A 22,453-nucleotide genomic window follows, 5' to 3' on the forward strand; every position below is an offset into this window, starting at 1 on the left:
CAGTAATACCTCACATGCATGTTAGATAGAGGATTACTGCATGTACCTGTTTTCTTCAGTGTCAAAAACACGGAGACAATGGCCCTTTTCGACTCTACACTAGTTGATCGATGGGGCTTGTTGGTGCTGGTAACATACTTCAATGAGAAGCAACACAAACAAATCGAAACCTATGTCAAAGAGGGTAATGATGAAGAACATTTATTCACTGTAAAAGGCTTGAAATCATGATACATCAACAACTGTCCCAAACCTGTTTAGATCAAGTTATGTTTAATCACAAGCAAAGCAATCATGGGTTGGGAACCCAAGTAACTGAATTTAAATGTTTGAGGTACTATTAATGGGAATTAGAATTATTGTGTGTACCTCCTCCCATATTAAAATCAATTAGGGGCCACAGGATGTCGACAAAGGTCTATATAGTCAAAATTATGGTTCTTCTAGTAGTCATGTATGGATGTGAGAGTTGGACCATAAAGAAAGCTGAGCACCAAAGAACTGACGCTTTTGAACTGTGGTGTTGGAGAAGACTCTTGAATCTTCTCTTGGACTTGACTCTTGACTCTTGGGCTGCAAGGAGATCAAACCAGTCAATCCGAAAGGAAATCAGTCCTGAATATTCATTGGAAGGACTGATGCGGAAGCTGAAACTCCAATGCTTTGGCTACCTGATGCGAAGAGCCAACTCATTAGAAAAGACCCTGATGCTGGGAAAGATTGAAGGCAGAAGAAGGGGACAACAGAGGATGAGATGGTTGGATGGCATCACTGACTCAGTGGATATGAGTTTGAGCAAGGTCCAGGAGCGGGATATAGACAGGAAAGCCTGGCATGCTGCAGTACATGGTATTGCAAAGAGTCAGACACAACTGAGAGACTGAACTCTATAACTGACAGGATGCCAGATTTTGGGCTCAGTGCCCCAAAGGAAATTTAATGATATGACTATACAAAAGTGGAATAATCCTACTTTACATAGAGTAATTTTTGGAATCACTGAAGGTACCCAAAGTAAGTAAAGATGACCACATGGCAGGAATGCTTTCTGAGAAAATTTAAGGCTGAATGGATCTCAGAAGAACTCAAAAGTTTCATAATGCCAGACCCATCACGGGTTAAACTGAATTTAAATTTGAACGTGTTGGACAAGTTGGGTACTCTCCAGTGTAGCAGAGATGTTACAGCCTACCGTTTCTTACACCCAGCCAGGTTCCCTGCTTTTTATCTTCTGCGTGATCTCTGAGGACACTGAACTGCACATCCCCTGGTGTGGATGAATTTTAGCATTCCCTGGAATCCTGAGGGTCTATAACCCCAAGGATAGACTTTGAAGTCATTCAGTTACCACTTCCTTTAGTTTCCTCCTTTACCCTCATGATAGCTAATGATAAGATGATAATGATGATGGTAATGATGATGGTGATGACAACAGTTAAGTGTCTTTTATTATTGGCTTCATTTTTTTTTATTGGCTTCATTTTACAAGTGAGGTCACTAAGTGTCAGGTAGATTTTAAGAGTCACTCAAGGTTGCACAGGCCTGAGACACAGGTGTGTGAAATCCCCAAATTCATGTATCTAACCACTCTGCAATACTGTTGTCCATAAAACACAGCTATAATTTCCTGATTTTCTCTTGTTTTCCATACTACAAAGCATAAAGTATCAAAACAGAATTTTTAAATATCAGTTACTTTGAAGCTTATGCATTTGTTTACATCTTCCATGTTACTAAGAAAATAAATTTCTTGAAGTCAGCATTCAATGTCTAGTTATATATTGCTAAAGTGCCTGATATTTGAACAATCAATATAAGGCAGATATCCTACACAATTCCTATAAATAACCCTAAAATTTCTATTTAAAGTTAGGCATATTTCTATTAGTGAGGCATTTCATATTAAAATATATGTGAATATTAGTGATATATGAGTGAATATTAATAATATAATGATATCACTATCCACGTATTAATAAATAAAGCGTACGTCCTAAGTACTCAGTGCAGTGTTCAATGCTGCACTATAAAGTATATGCATTTTAATGCTGCTATACAAATGCCTAAAGAAGAACTAAAAAGCCTCTTGATGAAAGTGAAAGAGGAGAGTGAAAATGTTGGCTTCAAACTCAACATTAGAAAACTAAGATAATGGCATCCAGTCCCATCACTTCATGGCAAACAGACGGGGAAACAATGGAAACAGTGAGGTACTTTATCTTTTTGGGATCCAAAATCACTGCAGATGGTGACTGCAGCCATGAAGTTAAAAGACACTTGCTCCTTGGAAGAAAAGCTTTGACCAACCTAGACAACAAATTAAAAAGCAGAGACATTACTTTGCCAACAAAGGTCCATCTCATCAAAGCTATGGTTTTTTCAGTGGTCATGTATGGATGTAAGAGCTGAACTATAAAGAAAGCTGAGCACCGAAGAATTGATGCTTTTGAACTGTGGTGCTGGAGAAGACTCTTGAGAGTCCCTTGGACTGCAAGGAGATCCAACCAGTCCGTCCTAAAGGAGAACACTCCAATGAGTGTTCATTGGAAGGACCGATGCTGAAGCTGAAACTCCAATACTTTGGCCATCTGATGTGAAGAACTAACTCATTGAAAAAGATCCTGATGCTGGGAAAGACTGAAGGCAGGAGGAGAAGGGGATGACAGAGGTGGATGAAATGGTTGGATGGCATCACTGACTCGATGGACATGAGTTTGAGTTAGCTTCAAGAGTTGGTGATGGACAGGGAAGCCTGGTGTGCTGCAGTCCATGGGGTCGCAAAGAGTCAGACATGACTGAGTGACTGAACTGAACTGAACTGATACAAATGCCTTAGCACTAACAAAACAAGTATGCATAAATCACTTGTTAACCTAACTTGGGAAATGGGAAGAAATGAGAAAAAAATGTTTTTTTCCACACGATGAGAAAAAAAAAAAAGAGCTAATTACTAAGAAAATACCAGAGCCTTTACTTCCAAAGAAGATACAAGAGAGTTAGTTTTCATGTATAGAGTTGGTATGTTTACACTAGTAAACCACTTTAATGCAAACATAACTTTGGAAGTGATACCACTAAGATTCATGACAACTCCAAGACAAAAAACAAGAGTCAACATGAGTGACAGAATTCAGAGAGCAACCAACACATATTCTTTAGATCTTTTTAGCATTTCCTTAAAGAGCTACAAAGGACAAAGTGAAAATACAATAATGTAAACAGCATTGTTTTGGCTTCTAGCTCTTAACTGCTAGTTCTAGTTGAGTGTCTATTGAACTAATTGGTATTTTCTTTTATTCTTTTTTCTAAGAATTCAGAAGTACTCTCAGAGGTGGGGAAAGGATCCTATAATTTTATTCCTGTATCTTATTACTTCTTTTCTGGAGCTTTTTTTTGGTTATAAAATATAAAATAGATTCAACATTCAGTGGCAATTCTTCAATTGTTCTTCCTAAAGATTATAAGAACACCAATTTCAAAATATTTCATCAGAAAAGTTTTTCAAAAAATATTACATAAATGCTCCTACAAAGAAAAGAATAAAAGCATGAGGGTTAAAATTAGACAGGTTAAAAGAAATTTTCTAGGAAGACTCAAATTAGTCGATTAACATTTTCCTCCCAATGTGACCAAGTTTGTAACTTATTATTAACATAGGCTATCAAACCCGATTTCTGATAAATCTTACTGATATAGTTTATAGTTTAAATAAGAAAGCCTTTTCATGTGGCTTATGTGGTACCAGTAAAATGATGGAGCATTTATATAACCATGTAATTCCTTTGCAATTTTCTATCACTTGTTAACCATCTTCATAATTAGTATTAAATTATGTCACAGATCAGTAAAAAGCATTCAGTAAGAACAGAATCTATCAGAACAGTAAGGTGGAAAAGCTTTAAGAAAGCACTATATTTGAATTAAATTCTTATTTTTCTATCTTTTGTCATGCTTACATGAAACTGGAGTTTTCATAATAATGTGCCAGTTATGTTGATAGAGTATAATAAAAATGGTACACTTCTAACCAGAATAGCTTCAATACTTATAATACTTCTTAATTTCACCATGCACACACCATGTAATGGACAAATTATACTTCCTTAGACTTTAAATAGTCCTCAATGATTGAAGGATGCCACAGGAATAAAAATGGGGGCTGTAGAAATATAATAAGCAGTCTCACTCTCAAGGTTTATTGAACAAGGCAGAGTTATGCACATGTGTGTCAGTAGAATGATGTAGCAAAATTACCTGTTTGTCATGTATCCTAGGGTGCCACAGTCACATCTATTTAAAGGCCTGAATTTAGACCTTCATTCTTTAGTGAAATACAAAACTTAGAACCCTTTATACTATACACAAACTCTGAAAGTAATGCCAATATGTTTTATTTCTGAGTAAACAGAAAATAAAAATCACTGGAATGAGTGAATCGATTAGCCAGTTAAGCCATCAGAAAATTTCAAGTAGCTTTCTTCTTCCAACTTCAAAATAGGCAAAAAATACTCAGCAATCTTATTTATAGTAAATTTCCCTTAAAATAACTGAATAGTTATGATACAGAACTAGGATGCAGAGACAGGAACACTGTTAGAAATCTGCAAGCATTTCATCTCAACCACATAACAACATAGCAATAGTATCAGCAGAAAGCAAGATCCTAATTTCACCAGCTAGAAAACTCAGCAAAACTACCAAGTCTAAAGTGCTTCAAGCAGCAAGAGGAAAGAGAACACTGGTTTAAATGGACAAAAGGAAACTGATGGTCACTCATGAAAACACGAAAGGGAGTTATAACATGATGGTCATTTAAACACCAGTGGCATAACCACACACTGCTTTAGTACCAGGAATACACTGAATGTCAGAAGAGATAAAAATACCAGAAGAGGGGATAAGGGTGAGTCAATTTTGTCTCAAGTGACCACACCTCTTGCTATCCCCTCTTAAGGAAAAGGAAAGAAAAGCACCTCTGGCTGGTATCAGTCAGATACATCTTGATGAACCCCTCCCAAAACACACAAGCACAAGAATCTAATATTTCAAAAATGAGGGGTGTGTACATGTATGTGCATGTGTTCATATACATATCACATGTTTGAGGGAGGAAAAGAGGTATGCGAAGCACAGAAGATTGGAGTTGCTCAAGGTCATTCTCCTCTTGAAAAGAGAAAGTGAAAAGACGACAAAAAGGAATGGTCTTAGGGACAAGAGTTAAATGACAATTCCTTTCCACCTGCCTATAGGCTCACATCTGTTTCCAGGGGTGTCCTGGCTTCCCTGTTATTCTACCCCTCTTATTAGTGACCATAAGAAGGCTGACAAGGAAGGAAGGTTTTGCCAGGAAATTTTCTGTCAACATGTGACAGTCTCAACCTATTCGTAAGTCAAGTCAGCTCTAAGTACAACGCTGACCAAGGGCATTGGACTCAGATCCTCAAAGTGGTTGGGACCTCTCTGTCTCCAGACAAAAGGGAAGGGAAGGGAGGCAGAAAGCTCCATTTCTTAAGGAAGTTCTAAACGTGAAACTCTATGCTTAAAAGGTCTATTTGGTTATGATATTTCACCTACCTCCAATCTGCACCAATGAATGGCATTTCAAAAACATGAATGACACCATAATCTATTTTTAGGCATCGGAGCACTCAAGATCCAGTTAATACATTTGTTTCAAACTTCCCTAAGGATGAGGGCACAAGGACAAGACTTAACCTGCAAAGGACTGAATCCTTAATGAGAAAAGGCCAGGATGAAATGAAATGAGGGGGGAGGTGAAGAAAATACCCAATTTTCCCAATACTAATATTCTCCACCAGCATCCTATCTTTCTTGGGCACCTTCTAAACAGGGATATCTTTTTTGCCAGCAAATATTAAGAGTATGCTATCGTTTCTGTTCTAATAATACTGTGGAGAAATTTGGGGGACAAAAAGGTGTCCTTGTCAGACTGTTAGTATTGACAAATCAATTTTCTGACTAGGATTTTCAGAGTGATAGGAGAAATACAAATAAAATCACTAAAAGAAAAAAAGAAAAAGATGAAAGAAAAGAAAAATCTTTACCTAATTCCTCCCAAATTCCCAATTATTTTTAGTTTTTACACAGGCCATACCCTTTTCTTTCCGAGTCTTCAGAAAGTATAGGGGGAACCTGCTTTTCTGCTAAAGTCGCGTTATCCTCTATATCCTTTCTTGGGTCTGCCTGGAGGCAAAGTTACAGAGCAAATCTGTCTAAAGAGTGGCCCTCAACTCCTTCCTGTTTATGGGGGATGGTAGCAGTCTTTCCACTGGTATTTCAATTGGAGGTAAAACAGGAGTAGAAATGACCTGATTAAATCCAGGAGAACAAGACAGGAGAGGAGAGAGGAACGAACGGAAAACTAAGAAAAACACAGTTAAGTTTCAGGTTTTGAATCCTGAGAAATCATGCTGTATCTGACTATCAAGGCATTTTTGCTGCCAGCTTTCCTTCTATGCACTTGAATATTCATTTACGAAGAAGGGGGAGGGGGCTGACCGCGCAGGGTGTCGGGCAGGACCTCACTGCCCCCCCCCACGCGTGTTTCCCCACCTCCTCCGTCTCAAATGCAGGCGGCCACCTCTGCCACGATGAGCCCGCTGCCTGCCAGAGGGCCCGCTGCGCTCTCCCGCCCCGCCCCAAGAAAGTGTCACCGCGGGCCTGGCAGCTGCAGTGGCGGAGCCCAGCCCCCAAGGCCGCTGCAAACATGGCCTTGTAGCACCACCAGCCTGCGAGGGCTGCAGCAGCAGCCGAGCCCAATCTCCAGAGGAGTCGGCGACATCAAGGCGCAGGGACAGAGAGATCAGCTAGCTAGCGAACGGCATTTGTGGTCTGCAAATGCCATCATATGGAAATATATTAAAAAAAAAAAAAAAAACACGCAGCCAGCGGAGGAAAAGCAGGCAGCGCCCCTCCACTTTCCAAGCAGCTTGAGCAAAGAGAAGCCCCCAGAGCAGCCCAGTCACTGCCTGCCGGAGCCGGGCGCCGTGCGCTCTGCCGGGCCGAACATTCAGCCGGGTGCAGCCAGCAGGCAGCTCCCGAAGGCGGGAGACAAACGAGCACTCCTCGGCTGAATTACTCGGACCGCCTTCTCTGTCGAATAAAACATTGATGAGACTACTTTGGAAGTGCTTTATCTTGTTAATCCTAATGCCCTCGAGAAGGGAGAGAAATTTTCCGTAGGGGACGCAGAGGTGATGAGAAATGAAGAACAGGAGAGAAATGAGGTGCGAGGGTAAGGGGCTTTGGAAGTTCACTCAATTTGTTCTGCCTCAGCCTGCGGTGGGAATCTCCATTTTTAACATATCAGACCCAATATGTTAATTAGACAGTCGCAAATCCACCCTACTCCTTGGAAATCAAGGCACTGGCAAGAATTTTCAAAATACACATTACCAAAAAAATAAAAGGGGGCCAGAACAAAGTAAAAACAAACAAACCACGCGCGTGCAAGCCCCTCTCCACAACCGAGACAATACAGTTGGGGAAGGTAGAGGGGTGGTGGCTGTGGTTTTAGCAGCGCTCCTCTAGATATAAAAATGACTTCTTTCATGGATCTACTTTGCTGGATAAAAGCAAACCCTAGCAGTTAAACACCATATCTCAACACATAGACTCCTGACAATGAATTCCCTTCCATGCAAAGCAAGTTCCAAGAAAACTCTATTTCGAATTAAAGTCTCCAGACGCGTAATTTACAACTACTAAAGGCTCTGGCAAGCCGGACCACAATAAGGAAAGGAAAACAACCTGGCACCAGAGGTAGAGAAGGGTCAAAATGATCCCTGCCTGAAACGATGGGTGGAAACCAAACACCCTCTCGCACTCCACAATCTGGGGAGGGCTGGATACCAAATGGTCCGTGGCAACCATAGCCTGAAGGAAACACGGGATTTTAATCTCTGGCATCTTCAGACAGGTTCAACACGCCTAGCTTTCCAAAAACATCACTTAGGGGGGAGTGTATCCATATTTTCCAAGCTTTCACTGCTAGATTAAGTGCTCAGGTATAGATTTATATTCTACCTTCTAGAATTTATATTACAACATCACAGAGCGCCCTTGGATACCCAGACCTTCTTAATGATTTTCAAAACATTAATAAGTAAAGTAGCCTGCAATGCAGATAAGACACTAGAAATAAGATCAGAAGAAAACTGGGTGAGGCGGCTAGTCATTTGCTTGTTACCTGGTGCCTCTAGAGGAAAGACGGTCGTAGGAAGACTTTCTGCCAGCAGGTACAATCCCAGCAAGGTGGCTCCAGGTGGCTTTCACAGTCGTACGCGGGTCTCGCTCGTCACTTCGCTGCCCTTTGCCATAGCTCAGCACCCGCATCCTAGGGAGTCCGAGAGGCGGCTCCTGCCACTGCCTCCGCTGCCCGCAGGTCGCGCCGGGTGGGGGATCCGCGGTGATCGCCCCATGAAACCCGCGTTTCTGCACCCGGGGAGCGGGCAGAGGCAGGGCGGCCGCGCACGCACACACAGATACACACTCAAGCACACACACTCACACACTCGCAGCCAGGCGCGCGCGCACTCGCATTCACACTTGCACACACACACACACCCAGTACAGCACCGGGAAGGAAAAGCAAGGAGGGCACTGGTCCTTCTCACGATCGGCTTCGATGCCCACCGGATCAAGGACAGCAGAGAGAATGGTCTGGTATAGCCTTTCTATCACGTTTTCTTCAAGTTCTCTTCCAACCCAAATCCACGTAATTCAAGAGCTGGTGACATTTTGGTGTAGAGGAGAGAGCCAGGAACCGGCGAGGAAGAGTCGAAGAGTCGGGGATTTTGGTAAGCAGTTTGAAAGGCAATTCTTGTTACCTTGATTGTGCAGAAAGCCGCTCGACAGGCTGAACTTTTGGCTTCAAATTATATGGACCGAAATGTAAATATCCTTCTGGCCGAAACAGGAAGGTCTGGATGCACAGAAACAAGACGGTTGCAAGACCCTCTGGTGACCTTGTGATGTACCTGGAAGCAGGTTAATACTGGAGCTTTCCCAGCCTCTAGGTAAAGTGATCCACACACAGGGGTCCGCAGCTGGGCAGCCCTTCCGAATCCAGCCTGGAAAATGGGTTTGGGCGTCCTCCGCGCTCTGTGAGAAGCCGGGCATCGAGGGCACACCGCCGAGTTAACACATTTGCTTCTGGACAGTTGGATAAAAGACAGTCAAATGCATCAGACAAGTGCGCGCACAAATACACACACATACACACACGCACGCACGCACGCTACTAGCTGAAAAGAGCTTACAAAAGAAAAAAAGCCAAGATGACTTCCAAAGGTAGAAACGATCCAAAATCTTTCCTGAAAAACAGAAGGGCCAACAGGAAGGTTACAGACATCTTCCCAGGTCTTTCATTCGTCCTCTCTCCTGTGAGTGCTGTGTGTGCCTGTTTGTATTTCCAGAAGGTTTCCTTGGTCTGCCCCACCCCCGTCCAGTTGCGCTTTTTCTCCTGATATAAACCGACTGTGCAAAATGGATTATATGGGTGGGTTGTGCTCACAACCCGGAGCTCCACAAAGTCTAGAATCCTAGCGGAGCAGCCAGCTGCAAAGCCACTGCCATCCTCGAGGGAAGAAGGAAAAACACGCGCAAACACACGCACACCCGCGCGCACGCACACACGGGAGTCCTCAGTTCTGGCCGCTCTGCACACGCCGCCTGCCTCCCTGCGCGCCACTGCACACAGCGTCCCGCCCGCTGCCCGCGGCTCCCGGGCGAGTCCGCGGCTCAGACGAGGGGCTGGTAGCCCGGTTCCCGCGCTGCGGTGGCGGCCAAGGCGGGCCCGGCTCCCCGGCTGCCCGCGCCCGCGTGTCCGGACAGCGGCAGCCGCGGGGCCGAGAGGAACTGCGCCCAGCGCTGCAGCATGGAGGCGGCGGCGGCGGCGGCGACGGCGGGCGCGCGGCCGTGAGCCCGGCCCTCGCCGCAGTGACAGAAGCCGCCGCGCCGCCCAGACTCCGAGTCAGGCGAGACCCCCGCCGGGGCCGCCACGCCGCCCTCCGCGCCTCGGAGCCGGGCGTGTTCGGGACTGATTTACCGCGGCCTCCTAGAGAAAAGGGCCCGTCGGGCGCCGGCAAATCCCGGGGCAGGCGAGGCGTGGGGGCGTTGCAGGTAGGGGGAGGGGAGAAAGCAGAAGAGCTGAAGGATGAAGGCGAACTTCCAGGAGCATCCCCGGGCTCTAGCGAAGGGGGGGAACTTACTGACCGCCCACTGCCCCGCGGTTATGGGGTGAAGGGTTGTCGCCGGGTCAGGTTGTGATTGCTTATGGCAGAGGGAAAAGTCATTAGCTATAACCCGCCGAGAATGTCTGCGGCGCAGAGTTGCTGACTTGGGGGTCTCGCTCACCGGCGACTGGCTTCCAGCGTCCTCTTAGTGGCAGGTGATAGTTTGCCTACTATCGGATGGGCGCAAAAGCTAAAAGGAACATCATATTTGAAAGTCAACTCAGCTGAGTATCACGCATTAGGTGGGCTCAGGTGGTCACGTATTAGCCTGTCAAAGGCAGAAAACAAACCCAAACACTCGTCACAAGCGAGACCAGGCCACTAAGAGTACTGGGACAGGGAACAGGTCTGAAGCAGGAACAAGAAGAGGGGTGGAGAGACAGCAAAACAGGGCCCCGCTGGCGGGGGTCGGCTGTCCACAAATCCAAGTTCCTCTCCTCGAACCCCACCCCCCTTCCCCCAGCCCGGAAAAGGCTTCCTCCTGGGAGACCCCGAGTGAAACGAGCTGTTCACATCTCCTGAGCCTGGAAATCCTTTTACTACTCTTTAACCGGTTCACCAGCACGTGGTCTTCGATCCCAGCGAGCACCTCCCTCTCAGCTTGGGACCCGAGTGGCCCAGAAACCACTCCGAACCCAGAGAATGGAAGAGCTGGGAGTTGCAGAAGGAAACTGGCTAGTAAGGGCCTCTTCCCGGCCTACTTGGCAAAGCCACGTGCTAACGGCCTCCTAGGATAGGGGGCGTTCTGGAATGCTGCTACCAATAGAGCTCTCCCAGGCTTCAGCGCTGCCCTGCGGGCGCACAGACGCGCTCCCGCCGGAGCACACCCACGGGCTCTCCCGAGCGCGTCCACGTGCACCCACGCCGAGGCAATTTCCAACAGCCGCCTCCGTCAGGCAAGCACGCGAGGGGTGGTGTGCTTGAGGTGGAAACTGCTCTAGCTTGTCCTCCATCTTCTCCTTCCACTTCTTCCACCCTATGCCCTCAGGGTTCCCGGTCCAGTCCCAGTTTCAGGAATCCGCGCCAACTCTCCCGGAGGCTTTGTTCCGGAGACGCCTCCTCCCTCCAGGTCTGCCGGCGCCGCGGGTCCCGTGCTCCCGGGCGCGTTCCGCGGTGCCCGGGCGGCGCGGAAGGATCCGAGTCCCAGAGCTGGAAGCAAACTCGTCCGGCGAGGGACTGCGCGGCGACACCTCCGACACCTCAGAAACATAGACCAAAGGGACATCGCGGAGCAGGACACCAGCGGACAGCACCGCGGTCCGGGAGACTCTCCATTAAAGCCATCAGCGCTTCCCCAGTGGCTTTCTCTCCCCCGAAGTGAAAGAATCCTGTTTCCGACAAGTCCAGGGCGAAAAACCTGCGGCGACCTAAGTCCGGGGACTCTCCGAGAAACTGAGAGAGAGAGTGCTTCCATCTTCTCTTCACTTAAAACTTGGCCGCTTCTGGAACTTCACTGAGGGGCAGCGGAGTCGCACCAGCGCGGACCACAAGCAGAGGCGAGCGAGCGAGCACTTCCAAATACTTTTGGACGCGGGGGTGACTCCTTTTTCCTTCAGGATTGTCCCACTGGCCACCCTCTCCCGCTGAGCTGATAGGAACTGCTAGAGACCTGGAGATAAAGGTTTGCAGTTCCCCTTAGGGACCAAAGTATAGAGAGATGCCGAATGAGAAACACAAAGACCTTACATTGCTGGACTAAATAACTTCTTTCTCGTTTTCTATTTTCTGTTTTTTCCTAGTGCCGGGACTGAGATGAGGAGAGGGAACACTTAACCAAGTGTAAGAAAAGGAGAACTGGGAACAGGGCAGAGTTCAAATATCTTCCTGGGTGCTTCTAAGTAAAGGGGTGTGTGTGTGTGTGTGTGTGTGTGTGTGTGTGTGTGTGTGTGTGTGTGTGTGTGTGTGTGTGTGTGTGTGTGTGTGTGTGTGTGTGTGTGTGTGTGTGTGTGTGTGTGTGTGTGTAAGAAAGGTGATATCAACTTATCTTTAATATGTAATGTAAGAAAGATGATATCAACCAACGTCTCTAGCATGTAGTGTATAAGTAATGTGCAACTTTGCAGTATTGTCTGTTGCAAGCAAGCCCTACCAAGATCACAAAAACACCCTCTCTTCCTTTAGTTTAGCCTTCCTGTTGTGCATGATACCTTATATTTGAAAATGCTTTCCCCATTTCATCTTACCTCAAGAAAACACTCGCTGGTAAAGCTAGGCACCTTTCCATCAGCAGGTACAGTACTTGCTTCTTTCCCTCCCATACAAGCTGGTTAGAGTTTTTACCAGTAAAGAGGAAGAAGCCAGATTTGTTTTAGCTTGGCGGTAGAGGTGGCAAGACCTTGAAGGAAAGGCTAGGATATTCTGAACCGAAGAATGGCAAAGTTAAGAATGGAAGTTTCCCCTTCCAACCAAAGGGGGAAAAAAAAGGCCTCGGAAAAAAAAGGAGATGGTCGTTTCTAATTCATCATTGCCTATATAAATCATTGTTGGCATTAACCAGTTTTGAAATTGGTATACTTTTAAATGTCCCCAAAATCTTGGTTTGTCCCCAAATCCAATGTTTATGCCAAGTCATTTTTAAAATTACGTTCAGCTTCTTTCTTCCCCCGATCATTTTTCTAAGGACCTTTGGTCATAAATATTGGACTGTGTTTTCCCAGAATAATCAAAAATTTGAAAAAATGTTTTGTTTTACTAATTTCAGACAGTATGTGAAATATGAATGTTTTACAGTTAAAATGATAAATATTAAAAGGAAACCAGAGTTTCTGGTTATATTATTATCATTTTTTCTAAGAGAGTGAGAAAGGCACTCTGTTTTACAATTGTTTTCAACAACTGGTTTGCTTACCTCATGAATTTTCTTATTTCTGTGGTTTGAAAATATATGATATATTGTCACTTTAGTTCATTTTTTTACGTATGTTTTAAAAAGTTTATTTAAATTGGAATTCTCTCCAGACTTTCTGGGTAATGAATTGGGATTGTGAGGAGCTTTTGATTCTTTTTCCTAATATAAAGTTCTCTTTTAACTCAAGACCAGAAAATGATAAACAACAGGGAAATACAAGTTTCTGAAATGAAGAAATAACATTTTTTTTAAACTTAGTTAAAATAATAAAGTTCTTTGCCATAGTTGTGCCCTGTATGTTTTTGAAATGTGAAAAGAGATCTGCTTACCTTAGAAACATATTTTTGACCTTGCACCTGACTATAAGGTCCTAAGGTACAAATTGTGTTGGCAATTAGATCTTACCAAAACATGATTCAACTGGGCGCTAAAGAGAGTTGCAGACCCAGCATCTTCCCTTTAGTTTTAAATTAAAATGTTTTACATGTGATTCTTTAACTTGATCTTGTGTAAAACATACTTTACTTTCCCTTCTTCCTGAATCTTTGTCATATTTTTTAAGCTTTATGGATCATGATAATGACATCCTAGATAATTAAGGTCTTGAAAGCTGGAACTAGAACTAAGAACCCAATAGATTACTGGATGGAACTGGTCATTTCTTTTACTAAAGAAAAGTGATTTTTTTAAAGCTTAATTTTTAAAACACAAGCAGTGATATTTAAAGACTGTCATAGGCAAAAAATTTTTGAGAGAAGTCAAAAGAGGTTATTTCAAAGATAAATATTACCAGATAAGAAAGGCAATTCTTAGGCAATATGGCAGGTAAGAAGTAAATTTCACCTAACTATTCATCCATCTTTTTTGTCTTGCTTATTTGCTTACCTTTTGGCATTAATTCCCTGTATTTGTCTGGTACTTCCATTGTGTTACCCAAAAGTCCCAAAGTGCAGCATCCTAGCTGGGAATATCTAACCAAGAGACTAATAGTACAATACGGGGATCTATTTTCCTGTCCTCATCAAAACCTCTGTTTAGTTATATTAGATATATCTTACTAAATTCTTAAGGGGAAAACAATCATATAATGCTAATTCAAACTAAAGTGTCAGTGACTAGCAATTTATCCACTTCAGAAATATGAAGCCAACTTAATTTCTAAAACAGAATTTCTGGCAAAGTTTTATTAATATTTATAAAGGGAGCAAAAACACTGTAGTAGTTTTAAATTTGTTTAAAGGATTCAATGTTAAGTATGGTGCTGTTTTTTCCTGTTTTATTTTTTTAATTGCTTTTAAACAATTACTCAAACCTATTTTATAACCTTGGAAGAAACATTCAGAATGTTTTATATTTATATATCCAGTTAGTATTTCAGGATCACTTCCATTTGATATTGAAACTTTATTTTAATATGAAGCCAGTCACCACATAATTATCTTAAAATTTGTATTACTGTTCTTATTGGTTTATAAGTACTGGTATGCCTACCAAGTTATATTGATGGAAGTAATATGCTGTCAAACGTCTATGGACTTAACTTCTTCAAAATGCATATATTACTCTCAGTTCTACAAAATCTGATGGTAAACTACAGAAAAAAAAGCATTTCCCTTTAAGCTTCATTTACAGATTCCATTTTCTAATATTTCTTCTTCTCTAGAGTCTGCCGCTGAATTTCAATCAGGTGGCCACCAGTCGGCAGTAAGATGATACACTCACGTGGTTGAGACCCGACCACAGGGTTTGGCTTTCTTACAAACCAGCATAGATTTTGAAGTAAGAATCAATTTGTACTTATTTTAAGAAATATGCATTTTCATTAAAATAAATAATATATGTTTTATCTACATAAAAGCAGATTTTTTTTTAGAACAATGCCTTCTTAACATAAATTCCTAAAGCATGATTAGTTGATTTCCTTCTAATGTTTTCACCAGTTCTCTTTTAAGTAAGGTCTCTTTGGGATGAGTTACTTCAAAGCCCCCTGCTCCTGTTTTATATCCTAGTCCTTCTGGTCCTTTGACTGAGTTCTTGGCTAGCTCGGTGTTAAAGCTCCTATGGATTCATTTCTCAGCCATAATGACACTAATTTCTGTAATGAAAGCAACTCTTTTTCTTCGTGATTGTTTACCACCAAACTTCTTTCTCCAGACAGTGGCCCTTCTCTGCTTGCAGTCTAGTTCATTCCCTGGAAATTCATTGAATGCCTTGTTACAGCCAGTGTCCTGGACTAGGCAGTGGGGAGAGAAAAGTAACCATAATTTTCTTGCTCTGTCCCCACAGTAGAGTTTACCATCTAGTGGAAGTAATTGACTAACAAGTCAGTTACTACAATACGAACTTGCTTTAATTTCCCAAAACAACAATATGTCTTGAAGTCCAAAGATTCCTTTCGGTAAGCCTCTCTGGAACCCAGCCTTATATACTCCAATAATAGTTTCTTCATTGCTCTTAGTTTCTTTGTTTTTCTCATATTCATTCAAACTGTCTTGATAGGTAGCCTATGAAATATCCAGACACAGTCCTTTATTGAAGGACAACACAGCATATTCCATAAAACACAGCATATTCCATAAAATGTTAGAATATAACACACTTGGGTTTCAGTCTTGGTTCTGACATTCACTGCATTTCCTGTGAAATCATTCAACTCTAGCCCAAATCTTTAATGCTTTTGTGTGTAAAATAGAAATTATAATATTTAATTTGAGGTTGATTGAGAGGTTTTATTAACTTCACCTGTGTAACTACACAAGCAAGTAGTTAGTACCAAAACTACTATAAGCAAGTACTCCATACATATCATTTCTGTTCTTTGCCAGTAGTCTATTTCAAATTATGTAATGAATAGCTAATTTCAATGAAAGGATATTATAAATAATCTAGAGTCTCAGAATAACCTGTTTTTTTAATCAAAATTTGCTAATAAAAGTGAGATAAAAATCTTCAGGAAGTTGCCTATAATCTAATTTTATATTAAATATTCTGTATTTCATAATTCTTTCATATTAAATATTCTGTAATTTTGGTCACATATTAACAAAGTCTTGAATACTCAAGTTTCTTTCTTCAGATATTATTAAGCTTCAAAATGTATTTTATAAGATTTGTAGTAGTTCCTTAAATACCCTCCCATTTTAGAGAGGTACATAAACCCATTTTCTTTTTATTGTATTATATTGCTATTCAGTAGTATTGTCCCAGCTTCTCTAAAGTGAATTTGCATATTGACAACATATATTTAACTATTATCCATCTGTTCTATCTTTTGTTTCTGAATGGATATGCTAAATATGTAAGCAAAATATTGCTTATTTTCTGTTAGATTGCCATGTTTTAACCTTTTGGTAATATTATAAAAGTACAGCCTTTTTGAAAACAAACAAAAAAAAACACCATTGAACAATTAACATCATAACTTCCTGATTGTTGGGACAAATCAGATATTTTATATTGGTTTTATTAGCAACAGAATTTAGAAACTAACAAAAACTTAGATGGTAAATGATTGTGAAAAAGTATATGAGATTGCATGCTTTCTATATGGTTTTCAAAACATGATCAGCATTGATTATACTTAGCTTTTGTAATTTTAAAAATATGGTAATTTGCTACACTGCTGTTAGAAATTTTTCAAGACTCTCTTGATTTTCAGTAGTACTAATTAATGTAGCCGAAAGTGTAAAATCCTTGACACTGAATTCATTCATACACTTATTCACTCACTTATTTACATGTTATACTTCAAGATTAGGCTCTTCCTGCCCTTGTCACTATATACTAAGATATGTTATTGCTCTCCAGTTTTCATTTATACTAAAAGGGACAATATATCTTGAAAGGAAAAAAAATAGAGAAGGGGGAAGCAAAAAATGAGGGTAAGCTGGAAAGCTAGTAATATTTAGAAAAGAAAGTGAAGTCGCTCAGTTGTGTCCAACTCTTTGTGACCCCATGGACTGTAGCCTACCACGGTCCTCTGTCCATGGGATTTTCCAGGCAAGAGTACTGGAGCTGGGTTGCCATTTCCTTCTCCAGAGAATCTTCGCAACCCAGGGATCGAACCCGGGTCTCCCTCATTGTACGCAGACGTTTTACCATCTGAGACACCAGGGAAGTCTACAAAAATAATTCCCTCTATGTTGTCCAGGAATGCTTTTTTCCACTTCAGACATTAATTCTCTGTTTCCAAAAGCATTTTCATACAATCCCATTGAGATGTTTAAATATGGACTTTAAGATGGGGATAAATGGAAGATTTATAAGAAAGACAAGGAGAATTATGTCAAATATGCACATATCCCTAGGCACATACAATAGATCTTTATAACATGTTAAACTTCTTATTTTTCACTTTGTGAGTGGAGGAGAGTTTGAAATGTAGTTTTAAATCTTAACTTCGTCTTAAATGTGAAAATGCTCATAATGCAAAAGAAAGTATTAAATTTGAATGATGGACATTTATTTGAGGCAGTGAACTTGAAGAAGACAGTTTCTTTTTCTCATGACCTCATCTTGGAAACCTTGATTGGATTCAGTAGTACTCCACTTATTCATTCATTTAGAAAATTGCCAGTGAGCTAGAAGATGGATTCCTGACCTCCTGAACTCATTTCTGCCTATTGTATTCTGTCTTTATACTATGCCAGTAGCTTCTCTTTCCTGCTTTTGTTATTTAATCACTTCTGATCTATTCTTGGCAAGGGAATACCATTTTAGAGGTAAAATGTATGCCTGTTTTCTAACACCAAGCAACATGGGAATATTTTGCTTAGAACTGGAGAATTTCTGAGTACTTCTTTGAATAGTTAGGAAAGAGACTTCTGGAAAATTTTACAGAAAATATCACAACTGAAAATTACAATAAATCTTAAAATGTTAAACAGCAATAATGTGTATAGACTGACTATACCTAGATTACCTCTATAAATGTGAAAATACTCCTTTATAAAAATATGCAGGTTAATTTTACACTCATCTAGCAGATGCCTTGTGGCTCAGCTGGTAAAGAATCCACCTGCAATGCAGGAGACGTGGGTTTAATCCCTGGGTTGGGAAGATCCCCTGTAGAAGGGAACAGCTACCCACTCCAGTATTCTGGCCTGGAGAATTTCATGGACTGTATAGTCCATGGGGTCACAAAGAGTCAGACAGGACTAAGCGACTTTCACTTCACAGCAGATGTCTAGTTCAAGGGGCAAATATATCTTGAAAGCTAATTTTACTTTCCTTTGAACATTTTTCTGTTTGATGAAATGTATAAAGGCATAGTTACTTTCTTTATGGGGTTTTACTTTGACTTTTAGGTATAAAGTATCTCCCACTGGGGTTCATTTGCTATTTTGTGCTTTGGTGCTGTGGATCTGTGCCATGGCTAGACAAAGAAGCAAATGCTGGAACTGAAAGGCAACAGTAATGAAGAACCCAAGAGAATAAACCCTGGATTGGAACAAAGTTGTTAACTTTTGGAAAAGAAAGTGACCGAGCACCATCTACAATGTTCCCAGTCATTCGTGTCTGTAGTTTCAGCCATGATCCAGACAGCAAAATCAGTGTTTCATATTCTACGTGGACCACATTTACACAAAGTGATAAATATTTTTTAAATGCAGTCAATACAGAGACTTCCTTAATTTTTGTCTTTTCAAATTTAGTAATTTATTCCTGTATCACATAAGTGTTGTAGGAAGATAATGTGCATATGCATAAGATAATGTGGCAGGCTTTCTTAAAACCATTTATTTGGTGAGCTCAAACAGATTCTCTGTTATTGTCATGTTAAAAAGAGTTATATACATAAAATTTACATGGAACAGACTGTCCAATAAAGGTATAAACTATTTATTGTTAAATGTATTTTTGTTTTACTTTCTTCTAATCTAGTTACTATAATGGGTGAAACAGAACATCTGACTTTAAGAAACTGTAGTCCATGAAAATAAGAAATCATTATATATTTAGCAGTCACGATGCAAAAGCAACTGATGCTTTGTTCCACTTTCTGTTTCTGGTAAAGTGTTTTTGTTTCAGGCTTTTAACAGCATGAACTGATGATGAAACATTCTTGGAGCACAGTCTATTGGAGGTTACCTTAAAATGAATAAATACTTTTCTATCTAATCTGACATTTTGTTGTACTATATCTCAAATTTACTAAAGATAAAAATCAGTTATTTAAAACTTGCATTAATATATAGCCCATATATATATTTTTTTAGCCCATATATTTTTATAGATATGTTACTGTACTAAAATATTTTGTGATATTTCTACCTAAGAATGGAGAAATATATATTTTATATTTTATATATTTTAATTTATGCTTACATAAGCAGTAATAGGTGCCTTTAAGTATTAACATAAGTATGCATGCTCTCCACTAATGATTATTTTCCAAATTATTCTTTTTATTAATACTTAGGTATGTTTTGATTTTCCAAAGAGGGGATTTATAGATTAGCTATTTCAGCTGCTAATTTTGTTTTACAAAACTGAAACATTGAGATCTTAAGCTAACTTTCAAGCTTCATAGAGTATGATCTAGTGATCTTACTGCCTCCTTCTCCCACTCTCAATCATATTAGTAAGTCTCCCCACATTTGGACAAAAGGAGTTGGTTTAAAAATACTTGTGGAATTCGAGTAGGAAAAAGTAAATTGTGATTCTAAGGAATCAGCAAAATATGTCACAATTTGAAGTACTGTGAAGAAAAGCATTAATTTAAGACTAGAGATTTATGGGTGTAAAGTAATTAAACAAGGATACAATTAGCCTAAGTGACTAATGCAAGCAAACCAAAATCTAAAACAAAGTGTCCTCCAATCTAAGAAAGTGGTACTTAAGAACAATCAATCACAGTCAACTATGCTTTCCCAAACAGGGCAACTGCTTAGACTATAGCCAGTCATATAACTTCCTTGATTTGCTTCCACATCTCTGTAAATAAATCTCCCTTACTTCCTGTGGGTGGAGTACTCCTAACCACCTCTGGTTTGGTGCTGCCACATTTGAATTGATGCAGCCTGAAATAAACTCTTAGAAAGTTTAACGTACCGCAGCTTGTCTTATAACATGAGCACTTTGATATTTAAAAAATGCATTTTGCACTATGACCTATAATAATTCTAAAGTTGTCCTCTTTCTTGAAGAGAAATTGAAGTAGATTTTGGGTTAACACATAGACCAGTAGTTAATCATTAGGATCCAGGAAACAGATCTACTTTGGATTGCCTCAATAACCTCTTGAGTTTACTCAGATCATAATAAGTAAATAAATGCCAGATGTATAATGAAACACTGCTCTCAATAATGAATTCATGTTCTAGAATGAAAGAAAGGCATTTACATAAGTAAATGATACAAGATAGATAGATTCCAAAGAAAGGAATAATCAGCTCTACTTGGTAGGCCAGGGAAAATTTGCAAATGTAGACACTGGAATTGGGTCTGAAAAAATGAGTAAGAATAATCCAGGCAACAAGGTAGAGAAAGCAACTCCAGGCAAGAAGAATAACGAGCCAAATAAAGCACGAGGCAGCAAACCCTTATGCGTGCATGCTCAGTCGTGTCCGACTCTTTGTGACCTCCTTATGGACTGTATAGTCTGCCAGGTTCCTCTGTCCATGGGATTCTCCAGGCAAGAATACTGGAATAGGCAGACATTCCCTTCTCCAGGGGATCTTCCTTACCAAGGGACTGAAACTGGGTCTCCCACATTGCAGCCAGATTCTTTACCACGTGAGCCACCAGGGAAGTCCAAATTCTCTGCCAGATGCTCTCAGGAAATCTGGTGGTGGTGTTTGTGGGGGTGGAGATATGATTTTCTCCAAATGGAATCATGTCTTTGATGTAGTATTAAAAGATAATATTTTAAAATCTGCTTTACATTTAGTAGGCTGTTGAATAACTACTTTATAAAAAGTACTGCAATTCTCTTATTTTATTCATTATTAAGTTTTTTAATGTGGTGAGCTATTCTGGCTCTCATACAATTTGTGTTTGTTTCATACTGCTACATATTGGAGAATTCTACAGTATACAGGGCCTGATAAAACTTTGAATGTTGAACATTTTAATTCATATATGAAATAATTTACATATATTAATTTTATATATGTAAATTAAGCTGTTTATTAATTTCAGAAAAGAATCCTTTTACCCAAGTTGTTTTGAGTAGGTAATTTTTAGGATTTTTAATTGAATTATTTATGTAATCATTATTAAGGATACTTGAGGTAAGTTACTTTCTAATTTCTTAAACTACTCTGCAAGCCTGAAAATGTTGAATAACTATTTGTTTAAGTATTGAGTCAGACTAATTTGGAGAGAAAACCTGAAAATGTTATTAAGTTATCAAAATAGAAAACTTAAAAAAAAAAAGACTTTTCAAGTGCAATCATCATTTTTAAGCTTATAAGCAGATAAATGAAAATTATATTTTCCTAGAAATGCTAAAAAGGTATAAAATATCCATGATATTTATTCATATTTACAAGATAAATTTTAAATATCATAGTCACTGAGATATTTTCAGTGTCCTGTAAGGATTTTATGTTCTTAGAAGGTCATGTAGAAATAATGAAAACTTTAGGAACAGTTATATATGAATGATAAGGTTTCTCTATATTGAAAGAGTTAAGAAAGAAAATATAATTGGTAAAATAAAATATAGATGTTAATATTATTTATCAAAAGAAGAATTCTAGTCTATATTCATTAATCTGTTAAATGGGGGAGCTATTGCAATACACGAAATACTGGCCAGTGCTGTTCCTCTAAGCATTTTCCTTTGATTAAAACCATTTGTAGTAAATGATGACTCAAGCCTTTGTAAATGATATCTTAACTGGGGCATGGTCTAATGAAAAATTGTATCTTTAAAGGAGTTTCAGTTACTATACTTACAAAATATGAGTCTACTTAATACATTTAAAGTGAGGCATCAGTTCATTCTATAAAACCAATATGTATTGGTTAATATCCAGTTTTTGGACTAACACTTATTAGACTTTACATGAGAGAGGTTGTTTCTCTGAAGAGCATGAAAAATAACTTTCCTCAAGAGTAAATGCCCTGCTGCTGTTTGTTATGCTTCCCTTAAAATCCAGATAGACCTAGCAAGTCTGTTAATCCCACTAAGGGTAAGAAAGAAGAAGAGAAATGCATTACAAACTTCAGTTCAGCTCAGAAGCTCAATCGTGTCCAACTCTTTATGACCCCATGAACTACAGCACGCCAAGCCTCCCTGTCCATCACCAACTCCTGGAGTTCACCCAAACTCCTGTCCATTTAGGCGGTGATGCCATCCAACCATCTCATCCTCTGTCGTCCCCTTCTCCTCCTGCCTTCA

General features: G+C 40.2%; 2 protein-coding genes across 6 annotated transcripts in view; one reads left to right on the forward strand and one right to left on the reverse strand.

The window, feature by feature from the left end:
* LRFN5 (leucine rich repeat and fibronectin type III domain containing 5) overlaps window positions 1–22,453 on the reverse strand; it is a 984,773-nt gene that overhangs the window by 266,617 nt on the left and 695,703 nt on the right. For 2 of the 3 annotated variants that reach the window (XR_014070505.1, XM_081547233.1), the window contains exon 1: window positions 8,210–11,368. The exons of the other annotated variant lie outside the window; for it this stretch is intronic. The gene's annotated coding sequence lies outside the window, so the exon portion shown is untranslated. Of the gene's footprint in view, window positions 1–8,209; window positions 11,369–22,453 lie in introns of those variants that run through there. 3 annotated transcript variants of the gene reach the window in all.
* Window positions 8,317–19,227, forward strand: LOC145528562 (uncharacterized). 3 transcript variants are annotated; one of them, XM_081547236.1, is made up of 5 exons: window positions 8,317–11,152; window positions 11,245–11,877; window positions 11,996–12,035; window positions 14,768–14,883; window positions 19,135–19,227. In XM_081547236.1, the coding sequence occupies exons 1-2, from the start codon at window positions 11,007–11,009 to the stop codon at window positions 11,711–11,713; spliced, it is 615 nt and encodes a 204-aa protein (XP_081403362.1). In that variant the 5' UTR covers window positions 8,317–11,006; the 3' UTR covers window positions 11,714–11,877; window positions 11,996–12,035; window positions 14,768–14,883; window positions 19,135–19,227. The 3 variants fall into 3 exon arrangements, with proteins under 3 accessions (XP_081403362.1, XP_081403361.1, XP_081403363.1); XM_081547235.1 differs by lacking the exon at window positions 19,135–19,227 and adding an exon at window positions 18,411–18,958; XM_081547237.1 differs by lacking the exons at window positions 11,996–12,035; window positions 19,135–19,227 and adding an exon at window positions 18,411–18,958.

The sequence above is a fragment of the Giraffa tippelskirchi genome, chromosome 12, assembly GCF_054371585.1.
Source record: "Giraffa tippelskirchi isolate mGirTip1 chromosome 12, T2T-mGirTip1v1.2.pri, whole genome shotgun sequence".
Taxonomy (NCBI): Eukaryota; Metazoa; Chordata; class Mammalia; order Artiodactyla; family Giraffidae; genus Giraffa; species Giraffa tippelskirchi.

Coding starts and splice junctions, on each gene's coding strand:
- LOC145528562 (XM_081547236.1), top strand. CDS start 11,007: ATGCTGCTACCAATAGAGCTCTCCCAGGCTTCAGCGCTGCCCTGCGGG. Junction 11,153..11,244: donor CCAACAGCCGCCTCCGTCAG/GCAAGCACGCGA, acceptor CTATGCCCTCAG/GGTTCCCGGTCCAGTCCCAG.